The 19,592-nt window shown below is 39.7% G+C and overlaps 1 protein-coding gene across 1 annotated transcript; it reads left to right on the plus strand.

Moving 5' to 3' along the window:
- Positions 1 to 231: 231 nt before the first annotated feature.
- Positions 232 to 17,929, plus strand: adgrl4 (adhesion G protein-coupled receptor L4). Its single transcript, XM_033620648.2, has 16 exons — positions 232 to 346; positions 785 to 934; positions 5,461 to 5,610; positions 6,356 to 6,505; positions 6,918 to 6,988; positions 8,684 to 8,863; positions 9,688 to 9,871; positions 10,045 to 10,158; positions 10,706 to 10,905; positions 12,604 to 12,783; positions 14,433 to 14,636; positions 15,035 to 15,255; positions 15,831 to 15,897; positions 16,021 to 16,112; positions 16,289 to 16,457; positions 17,080 to 17,929. The coding sequence occupies exons 1-16, from the start codon at positions 301 to 303 to the stop codon at positions 17,140 to 17,142; spliced, it is 2,241 nt and encodes a 746-aa protein (XP_033476539.2). The 5' UTR covers positions 232 to 300; the 3' UTR covers positions 17,143 to 17,929.
- Positions 17,930 to 19,592: the final 1,663 nt, after the last annotated feature.

Below are 19,592 nucleotides of genomic sequence, written 5' to 3' on the forward strand. Positions count from 1 at the left end.
TTCCAAAATGCCAACATGAGTCACAGTGTCAACAACGCATTAAAAATGTGGCTGAATTTTGTTAAAACATCTTTAACATTAAGTGTAAATTGAAACCAAATAAGAGAGTGTGTTAGGTGCTGTGTGGTGGAGTGGTTTTGGTGAAGGGAGCAGGCTGCATGTTTTTGAAAGCAGATTAAAGATCAAGACAGGAAGGGCCAGGTTTAGGGAAACAGGAAAAGTGATGCAAGGAAGTGGACTACGTCACCAGCCAGCCCACTGCAGTCTGTGCTAAAAGTAGAATCGAGACCAAGCGCAAGTATGGAGTCTTTGCTCAAGTCACCAATGAAACTTGTACTTTTGACAGGTATGTGAGCTTATCTACTCTCTAGCATGGCAGATGTCTTAGTAGTGATGGATCTGTACTTATGGGGGCTCTATGTTAACCATGGTGAGTCTGGGTTGTGTGATGGGGCAGCAGATGAGCTTGATATATCTGTACGTCATTTTAAAATTAAAACTAGTGTTGTGATTTTTATTTATTTTTTTTTTTTTGTTTATAACAGATTGTTTGTGTCGCCACATACAGTAAGCTGTAATCTAAACTTGTACTGTGATTCAGTGGATCCTGTGTGGTTACGTGAGTGGCAGGTTAACCACAGAGCAGAAGATAAAAATGCAATTTTTACTGGAACCACACACGCCAAAAGAAGCAGCAGTGGCATCACAAAATGATTTGGACTATTGCTTTCATGGTATACATTAAACTTACACACTCTCGTGTCTGGCGCTTGTGTCTACGCAGCATGGCTCTCCAGTCTGATAGACCCATGCAGCCTCTCTGACATTTGTGATTCTTGTCACCGACTTGCAACATGCAAGTCCCTGAACGGCTCAAATGACGCCTGCTTCTGCGACCAAGGATACACGGGAGATGGAACGACGTTTTGCAACGGTGAATATGAACACACAAAGCCATCCATATGTATTTAGTATTTGCAATGATGCAAGAGTACAGCCTTGTGTGTATAGCTGTCATGGAAGCATTGACTATTTTTGGACGCCTTTGTTGTTTGTGGCTGCTCGACATAAGCAGACAGGAGTATGAGGCCAACATTTGTACACATGTGGCTTAATTTAACATTTTTAGAGCATGGTGGGTGACTGTGCAGTGCAAAAATAACCCAGATGTGAGCAGTTGAAAATATATCAGGCACTAGATGTGTGAAAGCTGCTTAAGATGGCTGTTCAGGACAAGAACTGGTGCAGTTTTCATCGAAAATTTCAAAAAAAGGATCCACATAAACGCATATGAAACATTATCTCTCATCATTCGATCAACACAGATCAGCATGTTCTGTGCAGTGTTGCTCCTATGTCTCTTATAATCTCAAAAGTATGAGATGGTTAGCCCCACGTGTGCCTTTGTCCACAGACATAGATTGGAATTAACCAACTTTTACGTGCAAGCAAACTTCATTTTCACCATCTAATTTTGCTTTTAATTCCTGTGATTGAGCTTAATAGTCAATTTGGGCATTTCAAAACATGTAGGCACTGTGTGGGCGAGTTTAAGTCAAATCTGTGTAAGTAATTCCAACAACTTTATGTGTTCTCGTCCACCATGCCCTCTTTGAGATGCAGTTTGTATTTGTTGGATCAGCTGTGGCATTTCGGAGCTCGCCAGCTCGTTGGCAGCTCACCTCTTTGAGACTTAATTACAGAGAAAACACTGCAATATAAAAAGATATCTTCGCCATACAGCTTTATTAGTAACATTTTTTTGCCTCTCGCTCGGCATTGTTGCTCCTGTTATGTTTCTGAGGCTGTTTAGAATTCCTGGAACCCTTTTTGTTTCCTGTCCAAACCCGATCACAATCACAGCGCAGCTTACATATTTCAAGGGCCAAAAGTAAATCAAAATGTGAGTAGTGCAAACACTGTGGTGAATGATTTTAAAACAAAAAAGGCACAATGAAGCTCACGCCTCATGGAGTCCTTGTGTAGTCATAGATTAAGGATGACTGTGTTCATTTAATGCAGAAATTATTGAAATAAATTACTATTAGTCAATTGCTTCATTGGTAGTGCAAAGTCAGTAAAGAAAAGCAAAAATAAATGCGTGATTTATAGTATTATTAAGACGATCCATTATGTATTTTTAATATTTTCTAAAGCAAACGGACGAAATCACTCTCTGTCGTGTACTTAAAGATAAACAAAGGCATCAAAGTTACTCATAAAATCTGTTGATACAGTGTTTGTGCAACAATGATGGCTCAAGGGTCCAGTGGGTCATGGAGGTATTTCCCCTTTGCACACAGTCACCTCTCTCATCAGAGCAGAGGATTTCCCTTCTCGGACAGCTTTTGTTGCAAAAGGTACAGAGGAGAGGAAGAGCAGAGCATCCATCACAGACAACCGAAAACAACAGTGGAAAGTCTTAGCAGGTCATTTCCAATAAATGGAGAGACCAGAGACGGAAGGTGCGTCTGAGAATAAAGCTGGAACAGCACTTTTTATAATGCGTGGGCCGCAGCAGCATCCGCAGTGAAATGCTCTTTATCTGGTGCTTTCTGAAGCCTGGGCAACAAAGGGAAAAATATTTTAAGTAATTTGAGTTTTCAAGATCAAACAACGGCAAAAAACTGCTCAGCAGTCAAAAATGTGAACAATGGAGGTTGCATATACGTTAGAGCTTAGTGGCACCTGAGACAAGACCACAGCTGAGCTTCATCAAGTTCAAACCATCAGGACTCAGGATCAGGATCAAATTTAAGTATTCTTAAATAGTAATCTAAGTGTAAGGGACAGTATTTGTGTGAACATGCAATCAAAGCCCCAAAAATGATTAAATCTGGATATACAGTACAGGCCAAAAGTTTGGACACACCTTCTCATTCAATGCGTTTTCTTTATTTTCATGACTATTTACATTGTAGATTCTCACTGAAGGCATCAAAACTATGAATGAACACATGTGGAGTTATGTACTTAACAAAAAAAGGTGAAATAACTGAAAACATGTTTTATATTCTAGTTTCTTCAAAATAGCCACCCTTTGCTCTCATTACTGCTTTGCACACTCTTGGCATTCTCTCCATGAGCTTCAAGAGGTAGTCACCTGAAATGGTTTCCACTTCACAGGTGTGCCTTATCAGGGTTATTTAGTGGAATTTCTTGCTTTATCAATGGGGTTGGGACCATCAGTTGTGTTGTGCAGAAGTCAGGTTAATACACAGCCGACAGCCCTATTGGACAACTGTTAAAATTCATATTATGGCAAGAACCAATCAGCTAACTAAAGAAAAACGAGTGGCCATCATTACTTTAAGAAATGAAGGTCAGTCAGTCCGGAAAATTGCAAAAACTTTAAATGTGTCCCCAAGTGGAGTCGCAAAAACCATCAAGCGCTACAACGAAACTGGCACACATGAGGACCGACCCAGGAAAGGAAGACCAAGAGTCACCTCTGCTTCTGAGGATAAGTTCATCCGAGTCACCAGCCTCAGAAATGGCAAGTTAACAGCAGCTCAGATCAGAGACCAGATGAATGCCACACAGAGTTCTAGCAGCAGACCCATCTCTAGAACAACTGTTAAGAGGAGACTGCGCTAATCAGGCCTTCATGGTCAAATAGCTGCTAGGAAACCACTGCTAAGGAGAGGCAACAAGCAGAAGAGATTTGTTTGGGCCAAGAAACACAAGGAATGGACATTAGACCAGTGGAAATCTGTGCTTTGGTCTGATGAGTCCAAATTTGAGATCTTTGGTTCCAACCGCCGTGTCTTTGTGAGACGCAGAAAAGGTGAACGGATGGATTCCACATGCCTGGTTCCCACTGTGAAGCATGGAGGAGGAGGTGTGATGGTGTGGGGGTGTTTTGCTGGTGACACTGTTGGGGATTTATTCAAAATTGAAGGCACACTGAACCAGCATGGCTACCACAGCATCCTGCAGCGACATGCCATCCCATCCGGTTTGCGTTTAGTTGGACGATCATTTATTTTTCAACAGGACAATGACCCCAAACACACCTCCAGGCTGTGTAAGGGCTATTTGACCAAGAAGGAGAGTGATGGAGTGCTGCGGCAGATGACCTGGCCTCCACAGTCACCGGACCTGAACCCAATCGAGATGGTTTGGGGTGAGCTGGACCGCAGAGTGAAGGCAAAGGGGCCAACAAGTGCTAAACACCTCTGGGAACTCCTTCAAGGCTGTTGGAAAACCATTTCAGGTGACTACCTCTTGAAGCTCATGGAGAGAATGCCAAGAGTGTGCAAAGCAGTAATCAGAGCAAAGGGTGGCTATTTTGAAGAAACTAGAATATAAAACATGTTTTCAGTTATTTCACCTTTTTTTGTTAAGTACATAACTCCACATGTGTTCATTCATAGTTTTGATGCCTTCAGTGAGAATCTACAATGTAAATAGTCATGAAAATAAAGAAAACGCATTGAATGAGAAGGTGTGTCCAAACTTTTGGCCTGTACTGTATGCTGCCATGATGATTGCATGGGGTCAGTTCTCTGGACATTAATACATGGATTAATTCTGGAAATCCACATTGTCGCTCTAGAAATAATCCCACCAAATCATCTCTCCTGAATTGATGTCTGAAGACCTCACATGTTTCAGCACACGCTCTGGTTTCTGTTTTTGGAAAACAGATGTTCTTGTTAAGAAATGCTGCCATCATGTCCCCAGCACGTCATGCTAATTTCAGTGTTTGGTTGGTGTTATCCTTTTTCTACTCAAGCAGAGATAACTCACTGCACTATTTCAAGTTAAACAGAAAGGATTAACATCAGTTTTTTGCGAGGGCTCTCTGGTGGTCCAGCCATTTTGCGTACTGTTCAGCAGCCAAAAAAGGAAATGAATTGTTGAAGGAGCGGAGCAAAGATTTTTGTTTCTTCACAGGCTGCAGACCAAAAGACTTGCAGCTGTTTGAGGGAGGAAAGACACACTAGTTACAGTTGCACTGATAATTTGCAGTTCTCAACTACAATTTTCTGCTAATATCTCTGACAGAAAGTTACAGAACAGCTGATTGCAACATGTTCAGGCATTTCTCTGGAGTATATTGAAAGGCCTTATGGGACATGAAGCAGAAGGAGGAGCAAGAAGGAAACTATTACAGTACATTTAACTAAGAATGGACTTTAAACGATGCATTAAATGTCATGTCTTTAAAATATCCTTGTTCAAATAAAGGGTCAGATAAACAAGTTTGAACAAGCTACAAGATATTTTTTGTAAATCTAAATGCTGGTCAGCAGGTGTTAAACCACCTGGGCAAATCACAGCAACACAAAAGCATCCAGTTAAACCTGCAAAGATGTGTTTTGTTTCTTTGCCCATCCATTTACTTTCTTTTTTCAAAGGGGCCGAACCTTTCTAAAGCCTATTTGAGTTTTTGTAAACTCTGTTTCCTTTAGCAACTAACCCAGTTTACTTCCCATCCTGCTCTTTTCACCACAGATGACAACGAGTGCCAGAATGTGACTAATATCTGCGGGGACAGGGGGAACTGCACCAACACAGCGGGCAGCTACTACTGTACATGTGTCTCTGGATACACATCGACAGCACTGGCCAAGTTCCAGCCCAACGATGGCACTGAATGCATCGGTAATGTCTGATTTACTGGCCCAGTATTCTAAATATACAGAAATTTGTTTTGGTCACGTACTGGCAGAGGACCTCACATATGACTAGGCAAGATATCATGTATATGTGTGAGAGCCACACAGCTTTGAGGATGCCTGTGTGTGTGTATATGTGTGTATGTGTGTGTGATCTGTTTTCTCTTAAACTGTACTGAGGAGGATAAACGTGCTGGAGGTGATTTACCCCCCCCCCCCCCCCCCCCCCCCGGCCTTTCGCTTCCTTCCCATCTGCTATTCTGAGTAACCGCCCGAGATCTTTTGCTCCATTTGCAATAGAAGAACAACACCTTTATCCCCTGTTGTAGCATAAAGTATTCCTGCAGATATCCAACTGGGTGGCACACATCATTTAATCCAGCGCAGAAACATGTAGCTGATTTTAGAAGCTGATTTATGAATATTCAGATGTGTAACACGCATGCAAGAATTGCAGTTTCTCTTCCAAAATCAATTATACAGCGTATTAAATGGAATGAGTCGGACTGCTTATGCCACATTCTTTATTTGTGTGAAAATAAATCATTAACTTTCCTTCACTTTCAGCATCACTTTCACTCATTCTGAAGTGGGAATACTGCAGAGACACAAATGCATGCGTCTTTGTTTATTTGCTGTTTACATTACATGTGTTTATGATGAGAGTGTGACCCTTAATCATATTTCGTTTATCTTTTATCGGAGCTGAACTCTTCATTTGCACCTTTCAGATATTGATGAATGCAAGTCAGGACCGGTCTGTGGACCCAACTCACACTGCCATAATACGAATGGATCTTTCTATTGCACCTGTCAGCGTGATTACATCCCAACTTCAGGCACTAAGCACTTTCATCCGGAGAGAGGTGTAAGATGTAAAGGTCGGTATGAGGATGGAACAGCTCACACGCACACGCACACGCACACACACACTACCCTCACGCACTGGTACTTACATCCAAGGACATAAATCTTTCTTCATCTCCTTTTTTTTTTTAAACTTTCCCTGTCACACAGACACACAGACACACACACACACACACACACAACACAGAACTGAATTTTTAACATTTTTATGGCGAATGCATTATGCAATACATCAAGTAAACGGTGCAATCTTAAGTTTTCTGATGTTTTCTTAGCTGTGATGATCACAAAGAGAGCCATGTGATGTTACATCTGTGCAGGTTTTCCGTGCAATTCAGATTTTACTGTAAGATGCTTTGTCCTGTTGAAATGATGGAAATAAATTCAGCAATCAAAGAGATACTTTAGGTAATTGTTGTTTTCCAGAGCATCCCCAAAAATACTGCCATGACAACATCGGGTGCATCACACAGACTGTCAACAAAACACTTGAATATGTAAGTACCCCTCCTTAGGACCTCAGCCAAATAAGGTAAAAATAGATATGATGACACTGCCCTCTGTTGGAGGCAGAAAAGATGAGCATGAAATGAAACGGGCCAAGCAAATAAGGACACATGCCACCAGCCAATGTTATCCAAATGCAAGAGGCAAGAAAAGTAACACCGGCAGTGGTTTACGACTGACATGTAAATGCGTACCATCTACAGGCAGACAGTAGTAGATTTTTGCAGTCTTTGACTCTTGGGCCACCTGCAGGCAATGGGTGTTCCAGTTTGTTTTCTAATCAATAGCTGCTTTGTACACACCTTTGTTGGTGAGTTTTTTAGAACTTTTCAGGGCTTTTATTGGTTTATTTTTTACAGGAGCATAAAATATCCTGCAGAATATGTTTGTGCTGCACAGACTGTTGTTACGCATCCTCTTTTCTCCAGAGCTGTCCTCCCTGTTACTGGAGAGGGAAAGAGGTTATTATACGTAACTCTGATGCTTAGGTCAGTGGTTCCCCTTTTCCTCAAGAGACCCATTTTCTGTCATTAAGTGAGATGACGAGTAAGTAGGTCTACGTAAATCTATTTGGATGAATTCATTGCTGATTGATTATTTCCTGTGAATATTACGACAGAGATGAGTTTTCCTGATATTTTAACCCTTTGAAACCTGAGCTAATTGGTATGATTTCTTTCAGAAACATATGTAAAAAGGCAATGAGCAACTTGGTAAAAAAAAAAAAAAAAAATCTCACGAATAAAAATAAAAAAAAGATTTCAGTAATTAATTTTAAAAAATGGAGAGAAAAAAGCTAGGGAAAAATAGAATGATAATCATTATTATTATTACATTTTAAAATTGTGTTACAGAATTTTACTTTCAATTTTTTACTAATTTTTTTTTTAATTTTCTCTTTTTAATAATTTCTTTCCAATTTTTGGGGGGTCATTACTTCTTTCATTGCTCATCGGCTTCTTCCAGTGTCTATAAAAGAAATCAAGCCAATTTGCTCTGATTGCAAAGGGTTAAAGAACTTTTTATAGGTATCGTGTTTTTTTAAACAATCATACACAGTTAATAGGCTTCTTTTCTGACAAATCCAGTGCGTTCTTCTGCCTGACGCTCAACTATTGTTCTGTTTGGCATTGTGGATGCCTAATAGGGGGGCCTTGTGACCCCCCCGTGAAGCTTTGGCGACCCCTAGTGAGGGTCAGTATCCCCCAGGTTGGGATCCAGTGGCTTAAGTGACAGACATTTAAATTGAGGCTCACTAGCCTCAAACTGAATGTTAAGCTCAGTTCATTGATGTTTAGAAGGGGAAACAAATATTAAAGTGATTAAAAATGTCCAGATGAGCAATTTTCAGTTAAGTATAGTGTGTGAAAACAATATTCCACTTTTATTTTATTTAAAAAACAAACAAACATAATGACAAAATAGCAGCGGTAAACTGCAACACTCAACGCCTGCAGGTGACACGTGTTAAAATGTCATTGTTTATTACTTTCATTATGGGTGATACTGACATGTCCAAACTGCTCCTATGAGCCAAAGGTAGCCAGGCCTGTTTTGAGAATGATAAAACAAACTAACCCATATATGTGCACATTATTAAATTTGTGATTAAAGTACATAGAAAGAAACAATGAAGTACGAGATGTGATATCTTTAATATACCTCCCCTCCCCCCTCGATTCTAGATGAGCAACCTCACGGAGCCCCAGAGTCTACTAACAGAAATCGCCAAGCAGACGTCCGGCGAACTCACCTCAGTGGAAGTGATCGCATATGTCGAGGCCTTGCGTCGATCTGCATCAACACTGGCTGCCGAAGAAAAGGATTACACTGTCAAACCATCCGTCGTCAACTCAACCCTTACAGTAAATCTGTGTTTACCATTCTTGTTTCTCAATCAGCATTTGGAGTTCTGCCTGAACTACAGTTATGCTTTGAACTGGTTTATAGGGGGAAATGGCAGTGAATACAATCTGGTTCCTTGTTATTGTGTGCTGTGCAGTTCTGGGAAAGACCAAAGTGCCGATGTGTAATATTTTTAGAGGTTTGAAAAAAGATGTCAGGCGCACACTCTAAGACTCGATGCAAAAATATTTTCTTTTATTCAAGTACTAACATTTCGACTAGACCGCCTTCATCAGGGTTTTAGAGGAGCAGCACTTGTTGACCATAATGGGACACCAAAATTCTCCACCAATTGCTCCTGTGCAATTTTAAAGAAAGGTGCCCCATCCTGTGATTCAATAGTAGAGAAATATCAGTGATAAGTTGCTATGTGAACAAATAAGGGCATCGTTTTTTGTTTGTTTTTTTACATTTGGGGGGTCTGGGGATGCTCTTAAGAGTGTCAAACTCTTAAATTGTGGATTCTGGTGACTTTTATGTACTTTTATGCACAATTTCATCAAAATAAAAGTCCTCTGTGAACGTTTTTATTCAGAGGAGCAAATACACATGTTCTAAATACTATGGGGAAGTGTCCTATGTATCCCCCCTGACATCTACGCCTATGTGCACATAAATAATAAAAGCCACATTATGTTATTGACACATCAAAAGAGACAGCCCTACAGTAGATACACACAACGACGTAACCGAGCCTAATTAAAAACACATTGCCATACAGGCATGTGTTACATGCTGAACTGTCACACACACACGTGACACTGATAAATCTGCTCTCCTACAGAAACTGGTGAAAGCAGTAAACAACTTGGTGGAGAAAGATGAACTGGTGGCTTGGAGCCGGATGAAAGAGGAGCGTCGGGAACATACCATCACCAAGCTGCTACACACTGTTGAAGAAAGTGCTCTGACTCTGGCTAACAACTACAAAACTCCAACCGAGCTGGAAATCAAAGCCACCGAAATGGGTGAGATAATTATTAAAGCAGAGCACTCTTCCAGAGACTCCAATTATATTAAATTGTCCTGCCATTTATTCCCACCTGTGCACAGAAATGTGAGGTTTTGGATAATTGTCATTTTCATACTTTTAATTCCTTGATATCCTTTTTTCTCTCTCTCTCTCTCCCCTCCACTACAGAATTGAAACTCTTCACCTTTGATGCTCGTCACACAAAAGCCAAACTGGCTGCTTCCATGGGAGGAGATCATATAAATCTAACTCCGAAATTGAGACCAGAGGAGGACAGGAATGGTAAAGTAGCCTAGTTTACACCACCATCTGCGTGCCCGGGTGTACAGGGAGTACTGTTGTGCTATGTGTAGCCATATGCCACATATGTTGTATGCCAAAGAAAAATTATGTATTCAGAGTTTTTTTCTTCCCACTAAGTATCAAAACATAATGATTTGTTTTTTGTTTGCATATAGTAGATTTTGCTCCAATAAATCATGTCAGCCATTCCAAAATCTGGTCACCTGGTCCTCATGGCAACAGTTGTGCAGCATGCAACAAAAAGACCATGAACTCGTGTTTACATTGAAATCAAACCTGAGTTTAAGTCATGTTTTGACACCTTGTTACATGTTGAAATAGGGCCAACCATTACAGACAACTTAAAAAGTTAATTGTCACTCTACACAGCTGGTCAGACCTCCACACAGACTGTACGTCTAATATCTCCCAAATATCGTTCTGCTCGGCACAATCAGTGTGTTAAAAGTTTGATTAAACATACAGTAAGTAAGTGACTAAGACCTACTTCCTCCTGTCTTTGCTAAACTTTTTTTTTGTCCATCAGGAAGCGTGTCAGTGGTGTTTGTGCGATATGACAGCATCGGTGACATCCTGAAGCCGAGCAGCGACCCAGGTGTCACCGACTACTCGCGCTATGCAGGGACGGGGGAAATCACTGTCAACTCCCAAGTCATCGCAGCAGCCGTCAAACCTGCTGACGTTTACCAACTTGACCATGTCACCTTCACTCTGAGACACAACGAGGTAAAGACCACACAGAGTGCTGAGGCTGGCGACAATGTTTTCCCACTTCTGCACTCTTAATGTATGCCTTCCAAATGTACGCTGCTTCAGAGTGTCACTGTGTCTGTGCAAAACAAGTTCAGCTAGTGAGGGTTTCCTTAAAAATCATGACCCCGGTATTATTCTTCCATATTAAACCCGCCATTGATTTGATTTATTTAAGAAGCACTTTAACTTTTAAAAAAAAAAATTCTATTTAGATGAAGGTTTTCTTCACTTCCTGCTCCCTTAAACTCGCTGCCACCTTTTCCGTGTCTTACATGACTCATTTATCAGCATTATGGTAGCTTCCAGTAGGATCCCGTTCACTTTGAAACATCAACATCCCATCATATATATTCTTGTCAGACTGGAGCCATCGTTGCATTTGCTGTGAAGAATAGCTTCCTTATTCCCTCACTGACTCTCGCAGTAACTTGCTAACTGTTTCCATTAAAGTCACATGGGAGGAGTAGTTAGAGCTTTGTGTGCGTTTTTTTTTTTTTTTTGTTAGGAAATTTTAAGATTTTACTCTGAGTATTTCTTGCAATGACCTCTCAGTTTAAGGAGAAATGGAGGAGGAAAGGTGAATAGATGATGGAGGAAAGCGGAGTAATGAGGGGAAATAACCCTAAAAGTTAATGTACTGGTATTTTCTTTTAAGATAATTAAAATGTATGAGAAAGTGAAATCATTATTTTTGTTGGACCCTTGAGGCTTAAGCCTAACAAAGGAGGTGATGATTTATGTCGAGCAGTGAAAATCCTCTGTAAATTGCCTTTAAAGAGCAACAATCAATAATTTGGGCTCCATTTTCATGCAGACAATTTCTGCTAGTGAAGTGGTATTTTCCCGTGACGCACTGTGGTTGTTTTTTTTCCCCTGCCTGCACCTGCTCAGTATTATTGTGACACAGTCTGCTCGCGCTCATTTGAAAGATAAGTTTAGTGATTTAAGGTTATAAATAAGTCATTTTTACACGTAAAATATCATAAATGTTTCACCAAGTGGGGTGCAGACAAACCTAATTGAATGTAACAACTCAACCTGAAACACTAAACCACATTTTTGTTTTATTTTATTTATTTATGACACTTAATTTTCAGTGCAAATGTGCTTGTTGTGTAGATCATTGTAATTCAAGTAAATCTGCACATAATAATTTATGTAAAATATGTTGACTCCTGCTCTCAATATGCTCATGTGAATTTAATGATAATTTGGACCGCTGTACATTTGTACATCCCAATGAGATTGCTCTCCCACAGAAACACCCGGTGAGCTGCACTGTGTGCAGCACACATGATTGCACTTTATGCCCTGAGCCATTCATTTTGACCCAAAGTCATGCATGATAATTATTTGGCTTTTCTTTTTTTTGTATAATGAGTCATTAAGTTATGAGATGGTAAGAATAGTGAGAGTGCAAAACAGCAGGAAAATGTCACTAAAGTAAAAGTAGAGGATTGATCATTTTTAATCCAAAGATTTAAAATATAATTCCTGACGCACTCAAACTTTAGATGGACAGTAATTCATCTTTAGTGCTGTTTTGATGAGACCTGCGCAATCTGTTTTAACCCCCTGTTGTGGTCCCACAATGCAGCGCAGCACAGAAACTAATAAAAACAGCACCATGAACAGTTAACAGTGTCTTTGTTCCTGTCTTTTTCCCCAAAGCCCATCGACACTAAAGCTGATGTGGCCAAGTGCGCCTTCTGGGAGTATGAGCCGGACAGCCTGCAGGGCCACTGGGCCACTCGCGGCTGCAAGACCGTCCACGTCAACAGCAACGCAACCACCTGCTCCTGCAGTCACCTCACACACTTTGCCATCCTCATGTCCTCCGGGCGAGCCAATGTGAGTGTTCGCACATTAACAATACAGCCGTGCAAAGGTATTTCATTTGTTACATTTCTCCACTGAGGCTTTATTTTATTTATTGAAATTAATTTAGGTAAAAGGTTTATCATGTTTAAAAAATGTATTTTCAATGAGGGTAAGACCACATGTCTGGATCTGTATTTATATCTTAAGAAAATAATTTATTTATTGAAATTTTAGATTTCGAATTAGAATTTTAGAATTTCATTTTTAAACTAAATATTAACCTAACCTCAAGTGAAATATATTTATTATTCAATCCTTACAATAAATGGTTTTATATTAGGATATTACTTGTATTTTATTTTATTATTTATATCAGTTTTTAATGAAGCTGTCTTCTATGAAATTATTTGCCAACTAATTTAATAATTGATTAATCAGTTTGAGTAATTCTTTAAGAGAAAAAAAAAAGTCATAATTCTCTGATTCCAGCTTTTTAAATGTGAATATTTTTTGGTGTCTTTACTCCTCTATGACAGTACACTGAATATATTTGGGTTGTGGACAAAACAAGAGATTTAAACATGCCATCTTGGATTTTGGGAAACACTGATCAACATTTTAATCATATTCTGACATTTTATAGACCAAACTCATTGATTAATGGAGAAAATAATTGCCACATAAAATAATAATTAGTTTCAGGCCTGCTTATTACTTATATAATTCTTTTTTGCTCAGATCCTATGTTGTTGCTGTCCTGTAAAAACATGTGTATTTCCAAAATGTGAACTTTTCATAAGCCTGGAAAAAATTGTGACAATTCATTTTTAGATAATCCGATGGGATTTTAGATATGATTCATCCATCTCAAGAGATAAGATTGTCTCGATCCATTTTAATATCTGGAAAATTCAAAATCTTTGATATTATAAATACACACTAACACGAAGATATACTGAATGTTATGACCTTTTGTCACTGAATTGCTGTTGTTTATGTACCTCTCCGTGCGCTAATTTTCCACCAATACAAGTTTTTGAAGGCCAAAACCTGCAGTTTGTGTTGAAGGTGTTATCAGCATTGTGCCAGGTTTCAATATAATGAAGCAACTTCTTTCTATTTTATTTGTTAATACCAAGACCTATAATTATTAAGTTTCACTCAAGATAATATTCTTGATAATTTGTGAGACTGCATTTTATGCAACATACACACACACACACAAACAACCCAATTAAACTGTTTAGCTGCTGCTAAAGGCAATGTTACTCACTATACATACTGAAAGGCAAAGAAACTGTGGGAGATATCCACCCACAACTTTTAAAGATACACCTCCTGTTGTTTTATAGCTCTCAACAGTGCCCTTAAATTCCTACATTTCCTTTAGGGATTTGGAGGCACTGCTTTAACTAAAACAGGGGGTGTGTTCGTAAAAACAACCCTGAACTGAAGATTAAATTAATTTAAATTTCCCCACCTTTTTCCTTTAACATATATCTGATCCAGCAGGACTGGAGCTGTCCCTGTATGTGTGCAACTCAACATACTGCATGGGTGTAAGCCAGTACCCGCCCGTGTTATATCAAATGACTCCGAGCAGAAAACACAACAGATTACACCTTCAGCATACCCTGAGATAGTAAATGAAACCGCCTCCCTTTCCATTTGCTTCCCAGCTGGTGGCCCACTACACCATCCTGACCCGGATCACCCAGCTGGGGATGATCATCTCCCTCATCTGTCTGTCCATGTGCATCTTCACCTTCTGGTTCTTCAGCGAGATCCAAAGCACCAGAACCACCATCCACAAGAACCTGTGCTGCAGCCTCTTTATGGCCGAGTTCATCTTCCTGGTGGGGATCAACATGAACTCGCATAAGGTGAGCGCGGTGAAACAAAGGAAGTCTCCTGTTTGTGTATGTGTGCGTGTGTGTGCCTGAGCCGCTGTTCTGTGATTTCAGTGATTAAAGCCCCTCTCGTTTGAGTTGTAAGAGCGCACAGGGTTGTGAAGCACACTTTAATTTCTCTCGCTTACACTCTAACTTGCTTCTTTAGTTGAACGACAGAATTATGTGTGTTCATTTAAGGGCTTCTTTGACACGGGAACGCTTGAAGATTTGCAATAAATCTCCTGAATTAGGCCAAACAAACAAACAAATATGTGCAAATGACAATCCTTACATACAGGGGCATAATAAGTGTACTTTGACACATCATAAAACTGTGAAATCTCCATCTCCCTCTCTCCCTCTCTCCTCTTTTGTCTGTTTCTTGGCAGCTTTTCTGCTCTGTTATTGCAGGGCTGCTGCACTATTTCTTCCTCGCGGCCTTTGCCTGGATGTGCATCGAGGGCATCCATCTGTACTTAATAGTGGTTGGCGTCATCTACAACAAAGGCTTCCTGCACCGTAACTTTTACATCTTCGGCTATGGGAGCCCCGCGGTGGTGGTGGCCATCTCGGCGACGCTCGGCTCGAAGTATTACGGCACTGATAAAGTGTAAGTGGAGGGAGAGGTGGGAAAACAAAGGCTTTAACAAAGACCTCTTTTTCCAAACTCATTCAGCATTTCTCAGGGAGGGAAGATAAACAAATTACATTAATTATAAATACAAGAGGACAGAGATTAAATTTGGCCTGCAGGGACATAAAGGAAGTGGAAGATGCTTGTGCTGCTTAGAAAGTACGTTAAAAAACTGATTTAGTGTTAAAGAAATTCTGATAGGTTTGGGGTCTGCTGGAGAGTTCGAATAGGAATCTATAAATAAAAGTAAGTCTGTTGTTTATTAATGTAAAACATAATTAAAAGATTGAGGTTATGCAAAAGAAGTGCTGATTGTTCAGTCCTGCGAGCAGAGGCAGCTTTCTCTATCCAATTGTTTTTGTGCTTGTAAGATAAGAAGGGTATGTACGGGCCCATACAATATTGTCATAATTAAGATTAGGCTAGATTAGTCTGAAGTGAAATGATAGAGGGTATTGCTTCTGCAGGAGGATTATTGCAACAAAGAGATCTTAAAGCACACGTTCAGTTAATAAAGGTGTTAAATAACACTTCCTCCGTTTGTGTTACAGGTGTTGGCTGAGCACGGAAAACCACTTCATATGGAGTTTCATCGGCCCGGCGTGTTTGATCATCCTGGTAAGATGTAGAAACGACTGTTCAAGTATTAATTGGAATCATCAAATAGGGATTGTTTTGAAGATAAATACCCATTTGATCGTGTTTGTTTGTCATGTTTGTTTTTGTCGGTCTCCACCAAAGGTTAATCTCTTGGCTTTTGGAGTAATCATCTACAAAGTGTACCGGCATACTGCTGTGAAAAAGCCTGAAATCAGCCACTACGAAAACATCAGGTAGGATTACGTGCGCTCTCGTCGAGAAGGTCAAAAGTATATTGAAAATCAAGTTGTGAGTTCTTTATCTGGTGGATTATGACGGTGTCATGTGGTGTCCTTGTTGCGTGAAATTACAATTAGTTTTTTTGTTATTGACTTAAAATACGAGTTAAAGTCGGTGTTCTTACCGTCAGGTCTTGTGCCCGCGGTGCCATCGCGCTGCTGTTTGTTCTGGGAGCCACCTGGACCTTAGGAGTGCTGCACATCCTCCATGAGACCACCCTCACTGCGTATCTGTTCACCATCGCCAACGCCTTCCAGGGGATGTTCATCTTCATCTTCCTCTGTGTCCTGTCCAGAAAGGTAACAATTATTCCCATTTATTATGTGACTATAGTCAGACAACCAGTTCAGATCAAATTGGAGGTTAAATGTTTTGCTATTGAGCATCATGATAGAAAGAAATAAATGATATTTTGGTTATGTCGAAAATGCAGGGTTTCTTTTTTTTATTAAATTAAATACGTGTTATAATTTTGTTAAATTAGCAGTACCATGAGGATAAGATATGCATAAGATTTTATTTAGAAAAGCTAGTAGGGGCGTCGGTGGCTTAGTGGTAGAGCAGGCGCCCCATGTACAAGGCTGTTGCTGCAGCGGCCTGGATTCGAGTCCAGCCTGTGGCCCTTTGCTGCATGTCACTCCCTCTCTCTCTCTCCCTCTTTCACACTTAACTGTCCTGTCCATTAAAGGCAAAAAATGCCCCAAAAAAAATCTTTAAAAATATGTGAAATAAATGTCCTAGAGAAAGTATGAAGAAAATCGAAATCCTCAAGTAAAGTACAAATACCTCATAATTGTTTCTTAAGTACTGTTTTAGATTATGAATTATATTATATTATATTATATTATATTATATTATATTATATTATATTATATTATATGTTTTATTCTACATCCTGCCATCTTGTATGTGTCATTCCAGATCCAGGAGGAGTACTACCGGCTTTTCAAAAACGTGCCCTGTTGTTTTGAGTGCCTGAGATGAGCTCACGTGCACACAGCCTGATCACTTGCACTTGTACAATAATAGTCCGCCCGATAGCTTTGCAATATCCTGTGAGTCATGCGTTCAGTTTTGAAAGACGTTGTGGGAGGAATTGTTAAGCTCAGATGTCTAATAAATGATTTCTAAATGTCTTGTTTCCTTTGTAAAAAAAACTGCCATCATCTATACATGTTTGTAAGTGTTATGTACAATGCAGATAAACTACTGAGTCAACATTTCCACAGCAGACGTTCTCCTGAGAATCATATTTTTGCACATTTTCAGTTAAGTTTAACATCTCTGCAGTTACCAGCATTAAACCTGAGCAGCAGTCTGCCGTCTTTGTTCTGTCCTTGTGTTTGAAATTGATTTGTAAATTATTAAAAATGAATGTAGCAAACTAACACATATCTCTGCTGCTCACTTCCTTTCTGTGCAGAATCAATGCTCTTGTTTAATGAATTAAACCCTCCGTTTGTGAACTCCACACAACTCAGTGTACAGTTTATTAAATATGAACTGTTGTGAGGACAGTTGCGCTCGTACATGATGGCAGTTAGGAAGGCCAATGGCCCCATCTACTGGAGCTAATGAGGAACTGTCCATTGTAGCATCTGATCTGACACACAAACTCATGGCTTGCATCACTTTCTGATTATGTGTCTGCACAATCAGACAAATGTTCTTCTTCTTGTATTTTTTTTTGTGCTGTAGCATTTTTTGTGTAGTCCTCTAAGGCTTTGTGATACTGGCCTGTACATAAATAAATATTGTGGCTGACCCTTAATTTTCCTAAGTGTTCTTGCTTTATTGCACTTCTCACTTCTGTGTCGGACAATAAATGCATCAAAAAATTACTCACTTTATGAATTTCCTCCCATCTACAGTAAATTTACTTATATTTTATTTATTTTTTATTTATTTATTATAACGATTATTTAACCAGGAAGTCCCATTGAGATTGAAAATCTCTTTCACAAGAGAGACCTGGCAAAGGTAGCAGCCAATCAAAACACATTTACAATGCAACAAATACAACACATAATACAAAAATCCACAACAAGCACATTGTGTATGATGCCCTTAAATTCATCAATGCCCTTAAATGATGCCCTTAAATTCATTAATGGATATACGTGTTTATCATTTTAAATCTGTTGTGACCTCAGTTCATAAATTGTCAGAATAATTAAACCAAACAAAACTAAAGTAAATAAGTAAAGTATATGTACTTGTGCTTTTATATATAAACCCAACTCTTAAGTCCAGACGACTCTATATTTGGACGTATGTGCCCTTTTAGACTGTGACTAACTACTTTGTCTAAAATAATGGTTGGTCTGTGTTTTCTTCACAAGAAGCACGGACCAACCAAACAAGAAATGTCGGTGCACTAATGTGTCACATGCCTGTACACAGGAGCATGTTGTTACCTAGTTATTCTAGGTAATAGTTTGTTGGATGCTGAAAGTCCTTGCAGACACTGGTGAACATCTCTGCTGGTGTGTGAGAGAACAATTTTTGTTACACAAACACATGCACTGTGTTTCTCTATTTTCTTCTCAGTTTAGTGTCATTAAAATTAAAGATATACTCACTCTCTCTGTGTGGGGGTGTATTTTTCTGCAGAGAGTCTGACCTCTGCCTGTATTTTCTTATTATTTTCGGTGTTCAGGATGTTTATAGGCATCTAACATGACAGCGCTCAGGTGAGGTTGAGGCTTTACAAAAAGTTAGCAACCAAGTGCCAGAGTGTAATCAGCAGGCATCCAAGAGACACAATGTCGAAAAAACCCCCACAAATATAGCAAGGTGGAATTCTAAATGAGAGTGAATCTGGGGTTGGCCTTTACCTTCACTTTTGCTAGTGAGTGTGTTTGCGAACAGAAACTGACAATCTTGCGTGGTGCGCCTTATGTCCTAGCATTGACTTGTTTCACTTTAAATTGCTTGACTTTAACACAGCCAGATTAAAACATAACTTACTGAGACCCAACAAGTCTGTTAACATCCCTGCTAGACCTCAGCTTACTTGAGTTGTCATATTACTGCAGAAAATGGAGTGAAATATAGAATTTACTATCATTAAGCACTGAGTTTGGCTGACAGATGTGCCACTGAAACTCACATCATGACCTCATCTAACTAAACTGTTTTGCCAAGACACTTTTAATGCTTTTTGACTCTTTCTTTGTCCTCAAAACAAGTTTTTCAATCCAGTTTCAGGACATACTTGTGATGTTGGAGACCTCTACTGGCTGCTGCCGAGATTAAAAACAGGAATAGCTGATGGTCAGGTGACCTGAATCCTGAGAATCAAAGAGGTGTGATGGCTCATGTGCGATTACACAGGGGAGCCATGCGTTTTGCAATCCGAACACAACCCCAAAAGAAGACGAGAATAGACCCTTTTAGCTGATTGCTGCTCGGTGTCGTCACCCTCACAAACT

This window comes from Epinephelus lanceolatus, chromosome 6 (genome assembly GCF_041903045.1).
Source record: "Epinephelus lanceolatus isolate andai-2023 chromosome 6, ASM4190304v1, whole genome shotgun sequence".
Classification (NCBI taxonomy): domain Eukaryota; kingdom Metazoa; phylum Chordata; class Actinopteri; order Perciformes; family Serranidae; genus Epinephelus; species Epinephelus lanceolatus.

Bases quoted from the DNA above. Each gene is read 5' to 3' on its own strand.
- adgrl4 (XM_033620648.2), top strand. From the start codon at position 301: ATGGAGTCTTTGCTCAAGTCACCAATGAAACTTGTACTTTTGACAG. The intron at 10,159-10,705 runs GTAAAGTAGCCT...TTTGTCCATCAG, and splicing joins ACCAGAGGAGGACAGGAATG to GAAGCGTGTCAGTGGTGTTT. The intron at 10,906-12,603 runs GTAAAGACCACA...TTTTCCCCAAAG, and splicing joins TCACTCTGAGACACAACGAG to CCCATCGACACTAAAGCTGA.